The sequence below is a fragment of the Fusarium redolens genome, assembly GCF_020744475.1.
Source record: "Fusarium redolens strain MPI-CAGE-AT-0023 chromosome Unknown BKA55scaffold_23, whole genome shotgun sequence".
Taxonomy (NCBI): domain Eukaryota; kingdom Fungi; phylum Ascomycota; class Sordariomycetes; order Hypocreales; family Nectriaceae; genus Fusarium; species Fusarium redolens.
Window position 1 is genome coordinate 279,864 of NW_025763686.1, and position 13,819 is coordinate 293,682.

General features: G+C 46.2%; 9 protein-coding genes across 9 annotated transcripts; 7 read left to right on the forward strand and 2 right to left on the reverse strand.

The window, feature by feature from the left end:
- The first annotated feature begins 630 nt into the window (after positions 1–630).
- Positions 631–1,296, forward strand: BKA55DRAFT_654892 (uncharacterized protein). Its single transcript, XM_046197404.1, has 2 exons — positions 631–693; positions 834–1,296. The coding sequence occupies exon 2, from the start codon at positions 845–847 to the stop codon at positions 1,073–1,075; it is 231 nt and encodes a 76-aa protein (XP_046042922.1). The 5' UTR covers positions 631–693; positions 834–844; the 3' UTR covers positions 1,076–1,296.
- A 131-nt stretch (positions 1,297–1,427) lies between these two features.
- On the forward strand, positions 1,428–2,175 carry BKA55DRAFT_207858 (uncharacterized protein). The gene is made up of 2 exons (XM_046185140.1): positions 1,428–1,745; positions 1,793–2,175. Exons 1-2 carry the CDS (start codon positions 1,590–1,592, stop codon positions 2,138–2,140), a joined length of 504 nt encoding a protein of 167 aa, XP_046042923.1. The 5' UTR covers positions 1,428–1,589; the 3' UTR covers positions 2,141–2,175.
- On the reverse strand, positions 2,068–4,144 carry BKA55DRAFT_626101 (uncharacterized protein). The gene is made up of 3 exons (XM_046196847.1): positions 4,009–4,144; positions 3,267–3,961; positions 2,068–3,215 (listed from the first exon to the last, which is right to left on the reverse strand). Exons 1-3 carry the CDS (start codon positions 4,120–4,122, stop codon positions 2,210–2,212), a joined length of 1,815 nt encoding a protein of 604 aa, XP_046042924.1. The 5' UTR covers positions 4,123–4,144; the 3' UTR covers positions 2,068–2,209.
- A 631-nt stretch (positions 4,145–4,775) lies between these two features.
- BKA55DRAFT_667798 (uncharacterized protein) lies at positions 4,776–5,213 on the forward strand (the record flags this gene model as incomplete). The annotated part of the gene is made up of 2 exons (XM_046197853.1): positions 4,776–4,829; positions 4,877–5,213. The coding sequence occupies 2 exons, from the start codon at positions 4,776–4,778 to the stop codon at positions 5,093–5,095; spliced, it is 273 nt and encodes a 90-aa protein (XP_046042925.1). The 3' UTR covers positions 5,096–5,213.
- Positions 5,214–5,964: 751 nt separating this feature from the next.
- On the forward strand, positions 5,965–7,653 carry BKA55DRAFT_626103 (S-adenosyl-L-methionine-dependent methyltransferase). The gene is made up of 8 exons (XM_046196848.1): positions 5,965–6,472; positions 6,523–6,564; positions 6,613–6,673; positions 6,728–6,755; positions 6,809–6,821; positions 6,873–6,962; positions 7,013–7,352; positions 7,408–7,653. The coding sequence occupies exons 1-8, from the start codon at positions 6,045–6,047 to the stop codon at positions 7,627–7,629; spliced, it is 1,224 nt and encodes a 407-aa protein (XP_046042926.1). The 5' UTR covers positions 5,965–6,044; the 3' UTR covers positions 7,630–7,653.
- Positions 7,654–7,941: 288 nt separating this feature from the next.
- BKA55DRAFT_715838 (uncharacterized protein) lies at positions 7,942–8,879 on the forward strand. The gene is made up of 3 exons (XM_046200892.1): positions 7,942–8,106; positions 8,235–8,361; positions 8,544–8,879. Exons 1-3 carry the CDS (start codon positions 8,093–8,095, stop codon positions 8,808–8,810), a joined length of 408 nt encoding a protein of 135 aa, XP_046042927.1. The 5' UTR covers positions 7,942–8,092; the 3' UTR covers positions 8,811–8,879.
- A 359-nt stretch (positions 8,880–9,238) lies between these two features.
- On the forward strand, positions 9,239–10,922 carry BKA55DRAFT_526394 (uncharacterized protein; the record flags this gene model as incomplete). The annotated part of the gene is made up of 6 exons (XM_046188835.1): positions 9,239–9,428; positions 9,680–9,731; positions 9,777–10,115; positions 10,168–10,219; positions 10,421–10,793; positions 10,846–10,922. Coding segments are annotated over 6 exons (1,083 nt in total), but the record flags the coding sequence as incomplete, so codon positions are not given.
- A 430-nt stretch (positions 10,923–11,352) lies between these two features.
- Positions 11,353–12,369, forward strand: BKA55DRAFT_526474 (uncharacterized protein; the record flags this gene model as incomplete). Its single annotated transcript, XM_046188845.1, has 2 exons — positions 11,353–11,661; positions 11,704–12,369. 2 exons carry the CDS (start codon positions 11,353–11,355, stop codon positions 12,367–12,369), a joined length of 975 nt encoding a protein of 324 aa, XP_046042929.1.
- A 159-nt stretch (positions 12,370–12,528) lies between these two features.
- BKA55DRAFT_696668 (Lactonase, 7-bladed beta-propeller-domain-containing protein) lies at positions 12,529–13,689 on the reverse strand (the record flags this gene model as incomplete). Its single annotated transcript, XM_046200292.1, has 1 exon — positions 12,529–13,689. One exon carries the CDS (start codon positions 13,687–13,689, stop codon positions 12,529–12,531), a length of 1,161 nt encoding a protein of 386 aa, XP_046042930.1.
- Between the last annotated feature and the right edge of the window lie 130 nt (positions 13,690–13,819).

Below are 13,819 nucleotides of genomic sequence, written 5' to 3' on the forward strand. Positions count from 1 at the left end.
CATAAAAAATTGCTGCACATCAATGTAGCGCCGACCAAGTCGCGACCGACCTGCATGCAACCAAGCCCTGATCATGTATCAGACAACCAGAGGCAACAAGAACAGGTTCCTGACGTGTTCATGCGGCAAATCAAAGCGCGTAATACCTTTATACCAATATGGCAATGTTAGACGTTAGTTAATCTCAGCGTATGGGCTTTATGCATATAACTCACTGAAGTATTTCATTTGGTCGCTTTGTCTGGCCGCCTTATTTCACTAATGGGTGCCAAAGGGAGGCATAGCTCAGCTCAAAGGACTCGGCTGCGTTAGCCTTTCTCCATGGCATGACCAGCTGCCCGGCCATTATGAGCCACCCCTGAAAGAATTGGGCTGGCTGGTTCAGTTCCTCGATAATTGCTGTAGGTCAACGTAACGTGGACGAGCTCGCAACCAACCTGCATGCCACTAAGCCAAGATCTTCTTGGATGAGACGGCAGGGGAATAACTATGTAGGAGCGAGTTTTCTCACCTTGTTCAGTTGTGTTGAGTAACCTGGCCCCTGCAGCAGACGAGTTTTCTGCTTGAATTGGTGACTGTTAAAGAGTATAAGAATGCACTTTCCCTCTTATATAAAGCCAAGATATCAGACCAACACTTACTTTCAGAAATATCGAGGTTTTTTCTAGAGACGCACTTGACTTGATTACCTTGGTTAGTAGTAATTTGTTTCTTTATCACTCTATCATATATTGGCTTATGTCTCCAGAGTGAGAAGACTTATATTATAAGAGTCTTAAATGCCATTCACAACTTGGATTTCCTTTAATATTCTAACGGGTCTCATTGAATAGAATCTTCATCCATGGCCAAAGTCGTCCTTCCTACAATGTCCAGCAATGAGGAGGGGGGCAATAGCCCTACGCACTCGAGCGGCTCAAGACAAGCTGACAGCACTCCTCGCAATGACCAACCCGTACCTGCCGATCCAGTCAACGGTGACGACACCAGCTCAACTGAAAACTCAGATGGCAACTTCAATACCAAGGATTTTGCCCCTATTGACGTAACACACAACCATAAAGAAGATCATTGATGAGTATACTTGTCGTTTAGGAACAATAGTTTATAGCCAACAGCAGTAATTTTGCACGGATGCTTCTGGGTCAGGGTGGACGTTGGAATTCAGGCCATGAGTCTCTAATTATAAGGGCCTAAATTTGCCATCAAGATAGATAATGGAATTTGGGTTATTGAAGCAATTGTTTAATTCGAAAGCGTCATAATTCTTGTTATTGATGCATTGTTTTGTCTAGTTGTGATTTTGTACTTGGGCTGTTAAAACAATCCTTCTGGCCTCATTATGTAATTACCGGGTTGTAAGACGTCTCGTGACCAAGAATATCCACATGACAAACCCTTCGGCGAATCAGGTGGTCCTTGAGCGAAAAGAAACATCTCCTCTCCACCGCTTATCGTAACACTTGAGACCAGCAGTCAATGAATGATTCACAGCCATTTTTTTGGTGGTAGGTATATATATAAAGCGCAACATCGCCACTTTTCGAGATCATTATACAGCAGAACTGTTATCCAACGTCAAAGTAGAAATGAGCAATCCTATACTCCTTCCAGCTACGGAATCGATGCAAGAGCTATGTCGACAAAAACAGGAAAGAGAGCTCCAGAACGTCCGTGGTCCGCTGCGTGAATATAAAGCCACCATAACAGATACCAAGATTCTCTCTAGATTCGAGAACGAACAAGTAAGAATGAACCATGTGAATTGAACTGCTCTGCTAAGTACACTCAGGCGCCCAATATTCGACGGCAAGCACTACATGAAGGCAAAAGTGTCAGTAACGCCCGAAATTACGGACCTCGTGAACTTGACAAAGGCACGATTGCGTCACCTGAGCGTACTATCACCGTCTTTATACCACTAGCGACACAAACTGCAAGTACGCAAAGATTTTCCAAAGTACTGTACCAGCCTGATAAGGATAAAGCCGAGGTTAGGCAACTCCTACCTTGGGACGTCGGAAACCATATTCAGATCCCCGGAAACAGTCGAATCGTTGTAGAGGAAGGGCCAGTATGCTTTGACATGGTTCAATATGATTGGGAGCCTGCTAAGAGCCAAGAGAGCAAGGATGAGTAGTGGAACCGAGCCGAAACGATCTGGTGTTGAAATCAAGGATGGAAATTGCCTGAGAATATTTCTTAATTACTATTGTGCATTTAACTCGCCCTGATAGTCATTGAATTCCATTGCTTCGAGTGCTCCGAGTGGTTCGAACATGGCTGTATCGAAGTTGAATGAACTCGCATCGATATGAAGCCAGTTGGGAAGGCTTGATTCAACGATTGGCTGGGTACTCAATGCTTGACCCAGGGTCTCATGTATTCCGAAAGATACGCTGGAGAGCTGTGTAATGTTGCCACGACATTCATCAAGATTCTCCACTATATCAGCGCATGGACGGTTGATATAACCTTCGTTCAATTGATGTGTGCTCTGACGACCAGTGGGGGAATAGAGTTGGACAGGCCCCATATCAGCTTCGATGTTTCTGACTGGAATTGTTGTCTCTGTTGATGGTTGTGTTTCATACCCACCCGCGGTAGTCTCCAAAGAAGGCGTAGCAATGAGTGAGGAATCGCTCCCAGGCATGACTAAAGCCCCTAATTGGGAGCCTGCGTCCTCAGGAGAGCCCGACACAGGAATGTTTGCATCAGTAGATGCGCCTTGGGCTTCGTGGCCACCGTCACTTCCGGCATCGGTGGTGCTTTCCGTGGCGTACGGCAATCCTCCACTGTCATTGTGCATTGGGTCTTGATCGAAATGGTACCGGATCACTCCGAGGTTCGATGGGGATTCCATGGGTAGTCCATAGCATCGGCGCCATCGTTTTGCTGGCCTTTCATTCTCACGGACCTCGAGCCTGTGTCTTAGTTGTGTTTGGTCGCCAAACAGTCGCTTAATATGAAGCTCCTCAAGGTACTTCGAAATGCTGCTTGCAGCATCTCTGTATAGTTTGGAGTTTGTAACACAATCTTCGCAACTCCTGGGAAGCTCCAATTCCTTTACATCAAAGCAAGAAGCTATTCTTTTAGCTTCTTCAGTGTGCTGAGATTGTAGGAGTAACTCGATGTTATTGTAGGATTCCTTGTTGACATTCGGCTCGGCGTTCGTATGGAGATGGGCTTTCGACTCAGCTGATAGCGCTGTAAGCCTTCGAGTAAAATTCAGTCTCTGTCCTTTAGTTGAATGATGCACTACTTACTTAGTCTGTGACTTGAGCTTCGAGAACAAGACCTCTATACCCTTGTGTGCTTTGAGCAAGAATAATGTCCTCCCTTCCCTGAGCCATCGATCAAATTTCGCCCCCGACGCTGAACCTAGACGTTTCTTAAACTCTTGGGGTGGCAAAGGCCGCCAGACCTCTTTTGATACCCACAGCTGCACTAAAGCAAATCGCCGAGCAATCTTGGTTATTTGTGATGATTTCTCGAGGGCCTGGATGTAGTCGAACACGGCGAGATCGTCGATGGAAATTGCCCCAGAGCTGAGAAAAGGCTTTGGTGATTGGGCCCAAGACTTCAGATCGGCGATAAGGAAGGGTTGTTCATCATCTTGAGGGGAACATTTAGTTCCCGTCGAAGATGCTTCCTTACGAGATTTCTCTTTTCTGGAAGACTGACTCCATGAAATCTCAGCTACCGCTGCCGACGTTTGCTTTAAAGGCTGGAGGGCTCTTGTGGGTGAATCATGCTCGACTTGCTGTTTGTTTGGGCTATCGAGAGAACTATCTTGCACAATCGTTGCTGTGGTTGTATCTGGGAAACGGGAATGGTCGGGCGATATCTGTTCATATGGTGCTTTGCGGAATTCCGCTTGCACTTCGGTTCCAAGTCGATGAAGTTTGTTCCTGACAGCTTCGGGAACGTCCTGTGCGATGACCTTGCAGGCGTCCGAGATCTTGTCGTATGAGCGAACGGCGGCTGCGAGAGAAAGGTGAGACTTACAATCCGTTCCAATCTATTATCAAAATTGAACTGATGAGATTGGGCTTTAGCAACAGAAATGAAAAAGAATCCTAGAATACGGAGCTGATCGTGAAGAGGCTTGTCAGTATCCATGGCTTCGCGGGTTGGAAAAGAGTAAGGAACAGATTGGGTTTGAATGCCATAAGTCTGTAGGAGCCCCCAAAAAGGAAGTGACCCATAAAAAGGGATCACGGTGATCCTTTTCTATGGGTCACTTCCTCTTTGGGGGCAGGCAGGACCCCACGTCTGCAGGCGAGATCATATCTCATCCTTGCTCATGTCCCGCCTCATCTTCTACAAGGATCTATTTGTGTAGTCATGCATGCAGACAGCAGTGGGCGTCCAATGAAATGTGTTTTATGTATATTAAGTTTTCGACATAGGCGGCTTGGAAATGAGCCTTGCTTACCATGGATTAGAAATACCTGGCAAGCTGGGGGGTGAGCCCATCCTGGACGATACTTGAATCCATAGCGTGAGGGAGTGGATGGCCTCAAAATACAAATACGCTCATGAAGTCGAAGAAAACTGTACTGCTGCACCACCGCCTGGTTGCCTTCTTCACATTTCCCCTTGCACAAGGTACCCCTACTTAGGCAACCTCATTATCACAGTTGATACTTCTCTCTACAGCCCGGATCTTTGGTTCTCAGTACAAGTCAAACTCTGCCTTATGCCCAATTTTCTCTGTATATGCAAGTCAGCTGTGCATTCAATCTTTCGCCTTATTTAGAGCATTGCGAACCATGGCAAAACAGCCCAAGTTGAGCATTAACGTTGTTAGAGAGATTAGAGTCACTGTATGTCGATTGTTGGACTACTTCTCGCTGTATGCTGATCCCGCCAGATTGAGCAAGGAAAAGCTCAGCATTTCGTACATTACCAGACAGTCGAAGTGGCGGCAACCACCAAGACTCCGTCCCCTGTGACCGGAAAAGGTTCAATGCCCAAGGTGTTGCGCGACATCTTCGTCGCCATCCGAGCCTGGTTTTTGAAATTAAGGGGCTTGGCCAGGTTAAAACTAGTGTTTGATGAGGAGAAGCAGGGCTTGCTTGAAGGCGGATAGGATTGAGGTGTTGTAATTCTATTGTAACTAATATGTACATACCTCTTGGTTCGGTGCTGGGGATTGTACAGCGCTTCGATGTAGACGCAAACAGATCCATGAAACATGAATGTCGGTGTGATTCCATGACCCCATGTATACATGGCAGTTTACGATTGCATCAATTTTAAGCCTCATCGAAGACATTGAAAACCTCAGATGCCTCTTTACCATGCTTCCATTTTCCTGTTGACCACCACTACCGTGACCATCAAGTTGAGAATGAAACAGGCAAAGCCGCCGAGAGAAATGACCCCACGGGAGAGAAGGAAACAGAGGGCAAGAGAAAGGGCCCTAAAATTTGCCCAAGAATTCTTTTCTGACTGGCTGGTCGAGCCCCATCCAACAGCAGCCTTCGTCATCAAGGAAGCTGTCTCAGTGCTGTGGCCTGAACTCCGCCTCGATTCACTCCCGATCCATCCGCCACTTCTCGAATCTAAGAAGTCATTTTTCAGAATCTTGAGAAAGGTCAGAGCTAGCAAGCTGAACCACCTTGTGGATCTCTTCACCACGATGATGCTGTCGAGAGGCACTCCCTTGCATGGTCCGGCCGGCTCGCCAACGGTTCTGCTGAGACCAGTTAGTCAGGGTCAGGTAGAAGTATCATACACGATGCCGGAATCGGAACTGCCCGCTCTAATTGCAATACAAGCGGCCGACGCTATTAGCGTGTTCAGCCCGTCTGAACCGTGTGGCTTTCCTGGACGATCGGTATGTCGCGCTGTTGTTCAACTAAGAGTACCTGATAATTTAATTTCTTTTACAATTCTCGGCCATGAGAAGCATAAATGCACCTTTCAATGGCATCTTCTGTACTACCCCATTTCGAACGTCTCTTCAACAACTGACTTTCTTGATCACTTTATTTTTGGGCCTCTTCCTGGACATTCTTCTGTCTCACCTCGCCGCGATGCTCCTACCGGCCCAGCCTTCGATCTTGTCAGTTGCCCACGGCATCAGTCGCAAACGATCCCATTCAGACGCGCTGGGACGCGAAGACACGGGCACCCATTACGACCGTGGGACACTTCATTCGACCGAACAAATTCGGAATGATATATGCGGAATTCTCGATATTAGAGCCAAGAAGAACAAGCCTGAGAGGATACTCGATGATGTGATTGCAGATGACAACACCATCCACGGCGATATCGCAACAAATCCCACGACAGCCGACAGCACCAGAGACAGCAGTATAACAGACAATGATCCCGTCGATGAAGGCCTCATAGATGATGGTATTGGAGACGATGAGAGCATATGTTCCTTGGAGACGATCCGATCCGGAGACATCAAACTCGAGACCCTATGGAAACGGAAATATCCGATCAATGAATGGTAAGGGAGGCGTTTTACCCTGAGCGACCTTTGCTGAGTCGATCATTCAGGCAGCCACATGATGACCAGAGGGTTTTGGTTTGGGACCTATGGTTAGTGCGCATCCTCATTAAATTTCCCATGTTGACTCGGTATGGCAGTCACGACATTTATTCAAGATTATTTAAGATTTGCAAAACATCGATTCCTTCTACCTATCGGGTCAGTCTCCCTTCTACTACTTTCGCTGGTTACCTAGCTAATAGAAGCTACAAGCGCGTGCTTGATATTGGAACAGCAAGTGGTATTGTATGACCCTCTTCGTGATCTGAGAAGTATGCCAACATGGTCATTTAGGTCGTTGGGCTCTGTATGTTCTCTTGATCCGATTCAAATGGTATTGTAGCTAACTCAATCCAAGAGATTTTGCAGACGAGCATCCTGGGGTTGAAGTTACGAGTATTGATCTGACGCCCTTAGCGCCTAATTACGTCCCGCCTAATCTGTGTTTGTGAGGCTACATATATGTCTCACGCCCAATCAACGCTAACATTCGTGCAGTCAAGTTGTGAAGAGCCTCGATCTTCAAACCTTTAAAAAGTCTTCACAAGATTTTGTACATCTCCGCGAACTCAAAGGGAGGATCAACAACTGGGTCGAATTTGCAAGAGAGATCTTTGATGTCTTGAAACCTGGAGGCGTTGCAGAGTTCCATGAACGGACCATTGAGTTCAAAGCAAAGGCGGAGCTTCCGGAGGATAGTTTTATGAAGGAATGGGGAGACCTGTTTCGAAAGGCAGGTGCAGAGCGAGGGGCGCGATTCGACGTTATCGAATCTGGAATACTGCTTAGTTCGCTACGAGCTGCTGGTTTCAGTGACATCAAGGAATATACCTACGATGTAAGTTTCTAGCGTGCAGAGAACCTTAACGACAACTAAGTATGGGTTATTGCAGGTACCGATTGAACATTGGCAGAAGCAGGGGGAGATAGGACGGCTAGCTTGGTTGGAATGTGTTTGTGACATCGAAGGGTCCATCTTTCGTCCAGCCGTTAAGAACTCGGGCTGGAGAGAGGATAGATGTCACATGTTCGCTGCAGGTTTGCGCGATGAGTTGAAGAAGACAACTGTCAAGCCTTACACGACACGCGTCGCCGTCGTTTGCAAGAAGCCATAGACTTAATGCCTTGATTGAATCACTCAAGTATTATAAAATATGTTTTTATTTTTCATCAGTATTGCATTTTACTATTCATAACCACTGCAAGTTCTTAGCGATACAGTACACCCGTAACGTTATTCAATTACCTATTGTGTATCTGCCCTGCACAATGTGGTTTCAAAGTGACGCTGACGTGGCGGATGAGGTACGTCGGGGACCTGGTACCTTCCATTGTTGAGTCAGATGTCTGCTGACCAAGGTACTGCTGGAAGGTCTAAATGAGCCTTTGGCTACAGAAGAGACAATGCACATTAAAATTTCTAGCCTGCTGGAATCAAGCAACCGACCTCACGTCTATAAATAGGACCCTCCTCATCACATCGAGCACTCTGCTACATGTTTCATTGAGCAGACAATCCTCGCGCCCTCCCTAGGTCCTAGGTCAACAGTAAGATGCCAAGCTCTAAGTTGAAATGCCATGTGTGTCACTATGTAAGTACTTATAAACCGTTATTGAGTATAAAGCTGAGATAGCAGTCTTGGGAAAGATACACAGAACTTGAGTCAGTTTTTTCTTAATGCTTATTTAGTTTGGCCTAACGTTAATGGTTTAAAACTAGTCATCATTGGTGCTTCCCTACCACTAACCAGCAGCTCTCTTCCTCATCGAACCCAGATCCCCTAGCTAATGTGCAAGAAATTTACTCACTGATGGCGGGAACTGGCACATATCTATATAGCCCTCAGGTGAATGTGTCTAACCAGAACTTTCAGACTCCCGCTGTTGGGGTCAACCTCCCTGAGAACAAATACAAATCACCGTATCCGTATATTCGATACGACAACCACCAGACCCGAAGCAATATACCTTGAATACGCCAACATCGAATTTTTCTATGGGAAGAGAAGTTGATACTTTTCCAAATCAGCATTATTCCCAACTACAGACACCGCATGATCTGAAAACAAATGCAGGACTCTGTGTTGGTACGGAATTCACGAATTCTATATCTCGGCCAGCCCATCCCTTGCCCGATGGAGATCAAGAAAAGAAGGTGGAGGAAGATATTTTTCGAAGGGACAAAGTGCAGCAGTTTATGGAACTCAGTGTCAGATGGGACCAGTTTATGGATAGTATCCCTGAGGAGCAAAGGAGCATTCTCTTTCGAGATGTAAAGAAATACTTCACCGCCTAAGCCAGGATTCTGGATATACCATAGTACAGCCGAATGAATGCCAAGGATGGGGTCAGTGTTAGAGTGGTGAATTGGAGGTTGAGATACGTTTGAGGGACACAGTCACCGGAGGGCTGGTGGCTGCAGGTGATAACTCATCAAATTATGCCTGTATTTTTACGCGGTGTGATCTGTACTACATAAACAATGCAAGCCACTGCATGTATATCACTATGAATTGATCTACCGACAGCAAAGCGTCAGGGTGATTTCAAGTGATTGTCGTCGGAAAGAGGCTCTGCTCGTGAGTATTTGAGGGGACTCAGTATCGTGCACGTCATCTCATTTCAGCAACAATTACATGACAAACCAACCTTGGAGGTTTTGCTACATTGCATGATGCCGTCCACCACAGACCCAGCCAAAGTTTCCTGCAAAAGGCCGCAAAGCATCACCTATATGGTACAACAATACGCTACGGTTACGTATCTACCAGCGGGTTAGTTGAGGGCTGCACTGTAACGTATGCGGATGCTGACGTCTTCATGCTAGGTCAAAATACCAACAAGTCACCCCTCCAGGAACTGCCATGGCCTTCCAAGCTTACTCCAAAAGACGACCTACCCGAGATGGATGCGTGTAGAGAAATACTTGAGAAAGGATTGGCTTATATGAGTGCAGTTAAGAATTCTAGACAGGTAGTCCAGACTTGAATGTTGTTCACTACGCATGCACCCTGGACTACAATGAGTATTATTTCTGACATACTGTGTTGCTGTCCTTGCTCAATCGACCTGCATGATATTGGTATGACGTTTCATCATAACAGTATTATCCTTTGTCTCCTTTTGCTACAAGTAGAAGTTCATTTCCGACCTAACACCCACTAGTCTTCAGTTGCCACTTAGTAGATCATCCGAACGAACTTGTACTCTACCGTAGGTAAGTCCTTCTATGATTGACGCCACGTGCTATGCTCATGAAGAGGAGATACAATAGCCCTTTTGACGAATATTCTGCCATGTTTGAGAATCAGCGCCAACTTGCTACAGGCCTAGTTACCTGCCTGGGCAATTTATCGCCTGGACAAGTACGGGATATTGGAGGGGGGGCCATGCCACAAAGCATAGAGAAGGAGTTGAACGAGTCTATACGCCTTGGAAAATATCTCAGCAAAGCGGTCTGCTATATCGACTCACCTTGGCCAGGGGGCGACACATCTCCCCAATCCATTGGTGAGAAAAAGATCTTGAGAGAGCAAGCCTTCGAGCTTGCTCAACAGCTTTGCCCATTGGCTGAACTCACCATATTCGACCTGGGCTCTGGGTACACTATTGGGTCTTATTTCTACCAAATAGACAAGTGCTAACTCAAGAAGGAATTCTGAAAAGTTGCTGCCGATATTTAATGAGCTCGAGAAAGCAGAGAAGGTTTGTCGTTATTTCGCGGTCGACGTCAACAGGGCTTCACTTGAGAGCCATGTCTGGGGCTTAAGCAAGCGATATAATTATATAAATTGCTTTGGACTCCACGGAAGATTCGAAGACGCAAGGAGATTGGCGATGGATATGCCAGGGGAGAAAGTCGGTATCTCATGCTCCTCCACATTGACTAACTTTGAACCTGAAAAGGTGCTCCAAATCCTCCGAGACTGGAGCCAGGTTGTCGATCGGCTCATTCTTGGCCAGCATGAGCCAATGAGGGAAAAAGAGTTGGAGAGTTCTTATCACACACCTGAATTCACTGAGTTCATGAGAGGTGGCTGGGATAAGGCGAACGAGCTTTTAGGGTGGAAAGAATTTGATGATACAAGATGGACACTTAAGTGCAAGACAACTGCTTCGCCTCAGTGTCACAAGTTTCATTGTATCCCTTTAGCACAACCCAGAACTGAATTTTCCTGGTTTGCATGCTACAAGTACACAATGTCGGAATTTCAGCGCATAATCCAAAGTTCCGGATGGAGTGTATCAAAATGCTATCGAGATGAGAAGACCAGAATGTGTGAGTTCCCTGAGCATCAATAAATGATGACTATGAGGCTGATATGCTCTAGCGATGTACAATATCATTCCTGCCCAAAAGACCGACGCTGGGTCTTTGGAGGGTACACCCCTTGCTCGACACGTTTGAGATCTGCAGCTCAAGAGAATAGGTAGTTGTGGAAGCCATGTAAATAGGATTTGAATTTAGAGTGCTTATTAAAGCAATGCAAGAGACATGGCAGTAGAAAGTAGAGCTACAGAAATGAAGCAAGCCCGGCGCTGTTTGAGATAATAACGACGTAGTGGTTTTCACAATTTCATCTCCTTGTACCAAATGCAAATTCTTCCTTTGATTTTGTAGTTATTCTATTTTGGTCGTGAGAAAATTTGTTCTGAGAAATAGACGGCGGCACGCTTTGGCTGAACTTGGGTTTGGCGCAGCACTAAGAACAACACGCTCACGGGAGCTTGTTCGAACCTTTCGCATATATAAGTTGAGAGAGTGACCCCTTCCATCAAGGGAATTTGCAACTCTTGTTACCCTGAATTATTTTATCTTGCGCTATTTTGTCAACGATATGGACAGCCACTTAATCTATGTAGCTCGTCACGGCCACGCCAATTCCAACATCGGTCTCAGCCATCATGGAACCGATATTTTCACACTGAACGATAAAACCTTTTCCGAATTTCTCCATTCTAGAAATGTTATTAAACATGGAGACTTTCTGCCAGATAACCTCACACGACATGGAAAAGAAGAACTGCGGCGTTACGTGGATGAACATCCAGAGTTCTTAGATTCTTTGGATCTCATACTTTGTTCCCCGTTGACCAGATCCATTCTGACCGCAAAGGGATTGGCGCAGACAAACAAGGCTCGAATTGTATGCCTCTTCGGCCTTGCTGAAAATACCAAATGGATACAGGATATCCCTCCAATAACATATGTGGAAGGCGGCAAGCGATATGCTTCTACCGTTGATCTTGCGGGAGGCTTAGCTGAATGGACTTTATTGGGTGAAGAAGTTGTTGATCTGACTGTGGAAACACCAGAGGACCAGTGGGAGGACTGGAATGACCTGCAGAAGCGATTATCCGCCATCGAAATATACAAGCCCCTTGACGAGATCGAGGAGCAGGACAAGAGGCTTCGGATTCAAATTCGCGACTTGGTCCAAACGATCGCCAAATCCAAAGAGCGAAGTGTTAAAGTCCTCATTGTTACCCATGGCGGCAAGATCAACACGCTTACTGGGCATTACAGAACCCAGTTGGAGTCGAACAACGGGGAATGGGAATTAAAAATTTCATCCTGCTTCGCCAACCTCGGGACAGCAGTATACAAGTTTAGTTCTGCCACAGACGAAAAGGCCGAGTTGGTAGAGGTACATGAAAGCGAGTACCATGCACAGATCCTAGGGTCAGACAACCAGCGGCCAAGGGGGTTCACTTACATCGATAGTAGTGGAAAAGCTGCTGATGAGAGACAACTCTACGAGATGTTCCTCAAGGAGACGCACGAGGAGGTGATAGCAAAGGAGAGTACGCCAATTTATTTGGCCCTGTTAAGATGGGATGGAACTGTCTTGTAATAAGTTATAGCTTAGCACTACTGGGGCAGAAGTAGATAACTCGATCAGGCCTTAAGTACAAGTTCTTTATTATGAAACCACACTATTCCTTCCTTTCACCATACTGATACCATACCAAGTCTAAGTAAATAGGGGCTGCCTCTGCTTCTCGCATGCATTTTAAGTGATCTGCTGGATAAACTGGGGTGTAAAGTCGGGTGCTCCCAACACAGAAATGGGATTCTCTGCCTCGAGTGTGCCATCCAACCGCCGTTCAAGAGCCACGAGACCAAAACCTCCAGCTTGGTTGGCGATGAGCAGGTATCGATCCTCATGGCTGAAGCTCATCATACGCGGGGAAATCCCATATGTAGAAGCAGAGCCTACAAACTGGAGTGAAAGGAAGGTAGAGTTTGAGTGATCAATCTGGAAATGGGAAACGGAGTCCGTAGAGTTCCCTGTTTGTCGATTAGAAACGTACAGATGCCTATTATCTGCCGCTAACACGATTGCCCCAGCAGCAGCACTGGATGAGTTGGCGGGTGGTAATCCAGGACCAAATGTCGAAGTACTTTGGATTTGTGTGAAATCAAGGTAGTTCTCGCGGTATGATACCGTATAGACAAGGACCTTGTTACTGATCTCGCAGACAAGAATATAATGGGTCGCTCTGAATGCTCCTTGGGGATAGAAAACGCCATGTCGAGGGCCGCAACCCTGGGGCGAGATGTGAATGATATTCACTATCTGAAAAGCATCATCATTGGAGTCAAGAACCACTATAGAGTCTGTACCAAGATCATTAATGATGAAGAAGCGGCCAGTTGGATCAAGGTTTGCCTGGTGGGGGTGAGGGCTTGCTTGTCGTTCTTTATCAGGACCTGGCTGCCCTGGTGAGGGAATGGTTTTGACAAGTCCTAGACTGCCGTTTGTAGTGTTCCAGATGTCAATGGTACCATTACCGTATGCACAGCCGACAAGTCGGGTATTATCAGTATTAAACTGTAAATGGACGACGCCGGAGCTACCTTCTTTTGAACTTTTTGCTGTAATCTCATTACTTACGAGGTTGATTTCGAAGAGTGTAAGGGCATTTGACGACTCGTCAACAGCATAAAGCAAGTTTGGATAGCTAAGAGTCATCCACGAAGGTATGCCAGCAACTTCCTTGTCAATCGAGAATGGGAAACCTTGCACCCTATTGGCGACAGATATGTGCTTGGGAAACCCAACAAGTATATGAGCCGGTGTGGTTGGGCCAGTGGTGAGATCATCAGGCTGTTTCTTTGCAAAGGCCAGCTTTGCAAAGAAAACGGCAATATTGAAAGCAAGTAGCAGCATGAGGTTGACAATTGTAGAGAGAGAACAGATCTTTTGCAGTGGAGCTTATTCATTGATACAGAATTCTGAGGATTTTACCTCACTTAAGATCAGAAAAATGCCGTGAATTGAGTGCTGCTGATTCTTCTGA

Excerpts from the sequence above, each read along its gene's own strand:
- BKA55DRAFT_654892 (XM_046197404.1), top strand. The coding sequence starts at position 845 with ATGGCCAAAGTCGTCCTTCCTACAATGTCCAGCAATGAGGAGGGGGGC.
- BKA55DRAFT_626101 (XM_046196847.1), bottom strand. The coding sequence starts at position 4,122 with ATGGATACTGACAAGCCTCTTCACGATCAGCTCCGTATTCTAGGATTC. Across the intron at positions 3,962-4,008 it reads ATAATAGATTGGAACGGATT|ATCTCGGACGCCTGCAAGGT; the intron begins GTAAGTCTCACC and ends TCATACGACAAG. Across the intron at positions 3,216-3,266 it reads AAGCTCAAGTCACAGACTAA|GCTTACAGCGCTATCAGCTG; the intron begins GTAAGTAGTGCA and ends TTTTACTCGAAG.
- BKA55DRAFT_207858 (XM_046185140.1), top strand. The coding sequence starts at position 1,590 with ATGAGCAATCCTATACTCCTTCCAGCTACGGAATCGATGCAAGAGCTA. Across the intron at positions 1,746-1,792 it reads CTAGATTCGAGAACGAACAA|GCGCCCAATATTCGACGGCA; the intron begins GTAAGAATGAAC and ends AAGTACACTCAG.
- BKA55DRAFT_715838 (XM_046200892.1), top strand. Across the intron at positions 8,362-8,543 it reads CATATCTATATAGCCCTCAG|CATTATTCCCAACTACAGAC; the intron begins GTGAATGTGTCT and ends TTTCCAAATCAG.
- BKA55DRAFT_626103 (XM_046196848.1), top strand. The coding sequence starts at position 6,045 with ATGCTCCTACCGGCCCAGCCTTCGATCTTGTCAGTTGCCCACGGCATC. Across the intron at positions 6,565-6,612 it reads GTTTTGGTTTGGGACCTATG|TCACGACATTTATTCAAGAT; the intron begins GTTAGTGCGCAT and ends TCGGTATGGCAG. Across the intron at positions 6,674-6,727 it reads CGATTCCTTCTACCTATCGG|CGCGTGCTTGATATTGGAAC; the intron begins GTCAGTCTCCCT and ends AGAAGCTACAAG.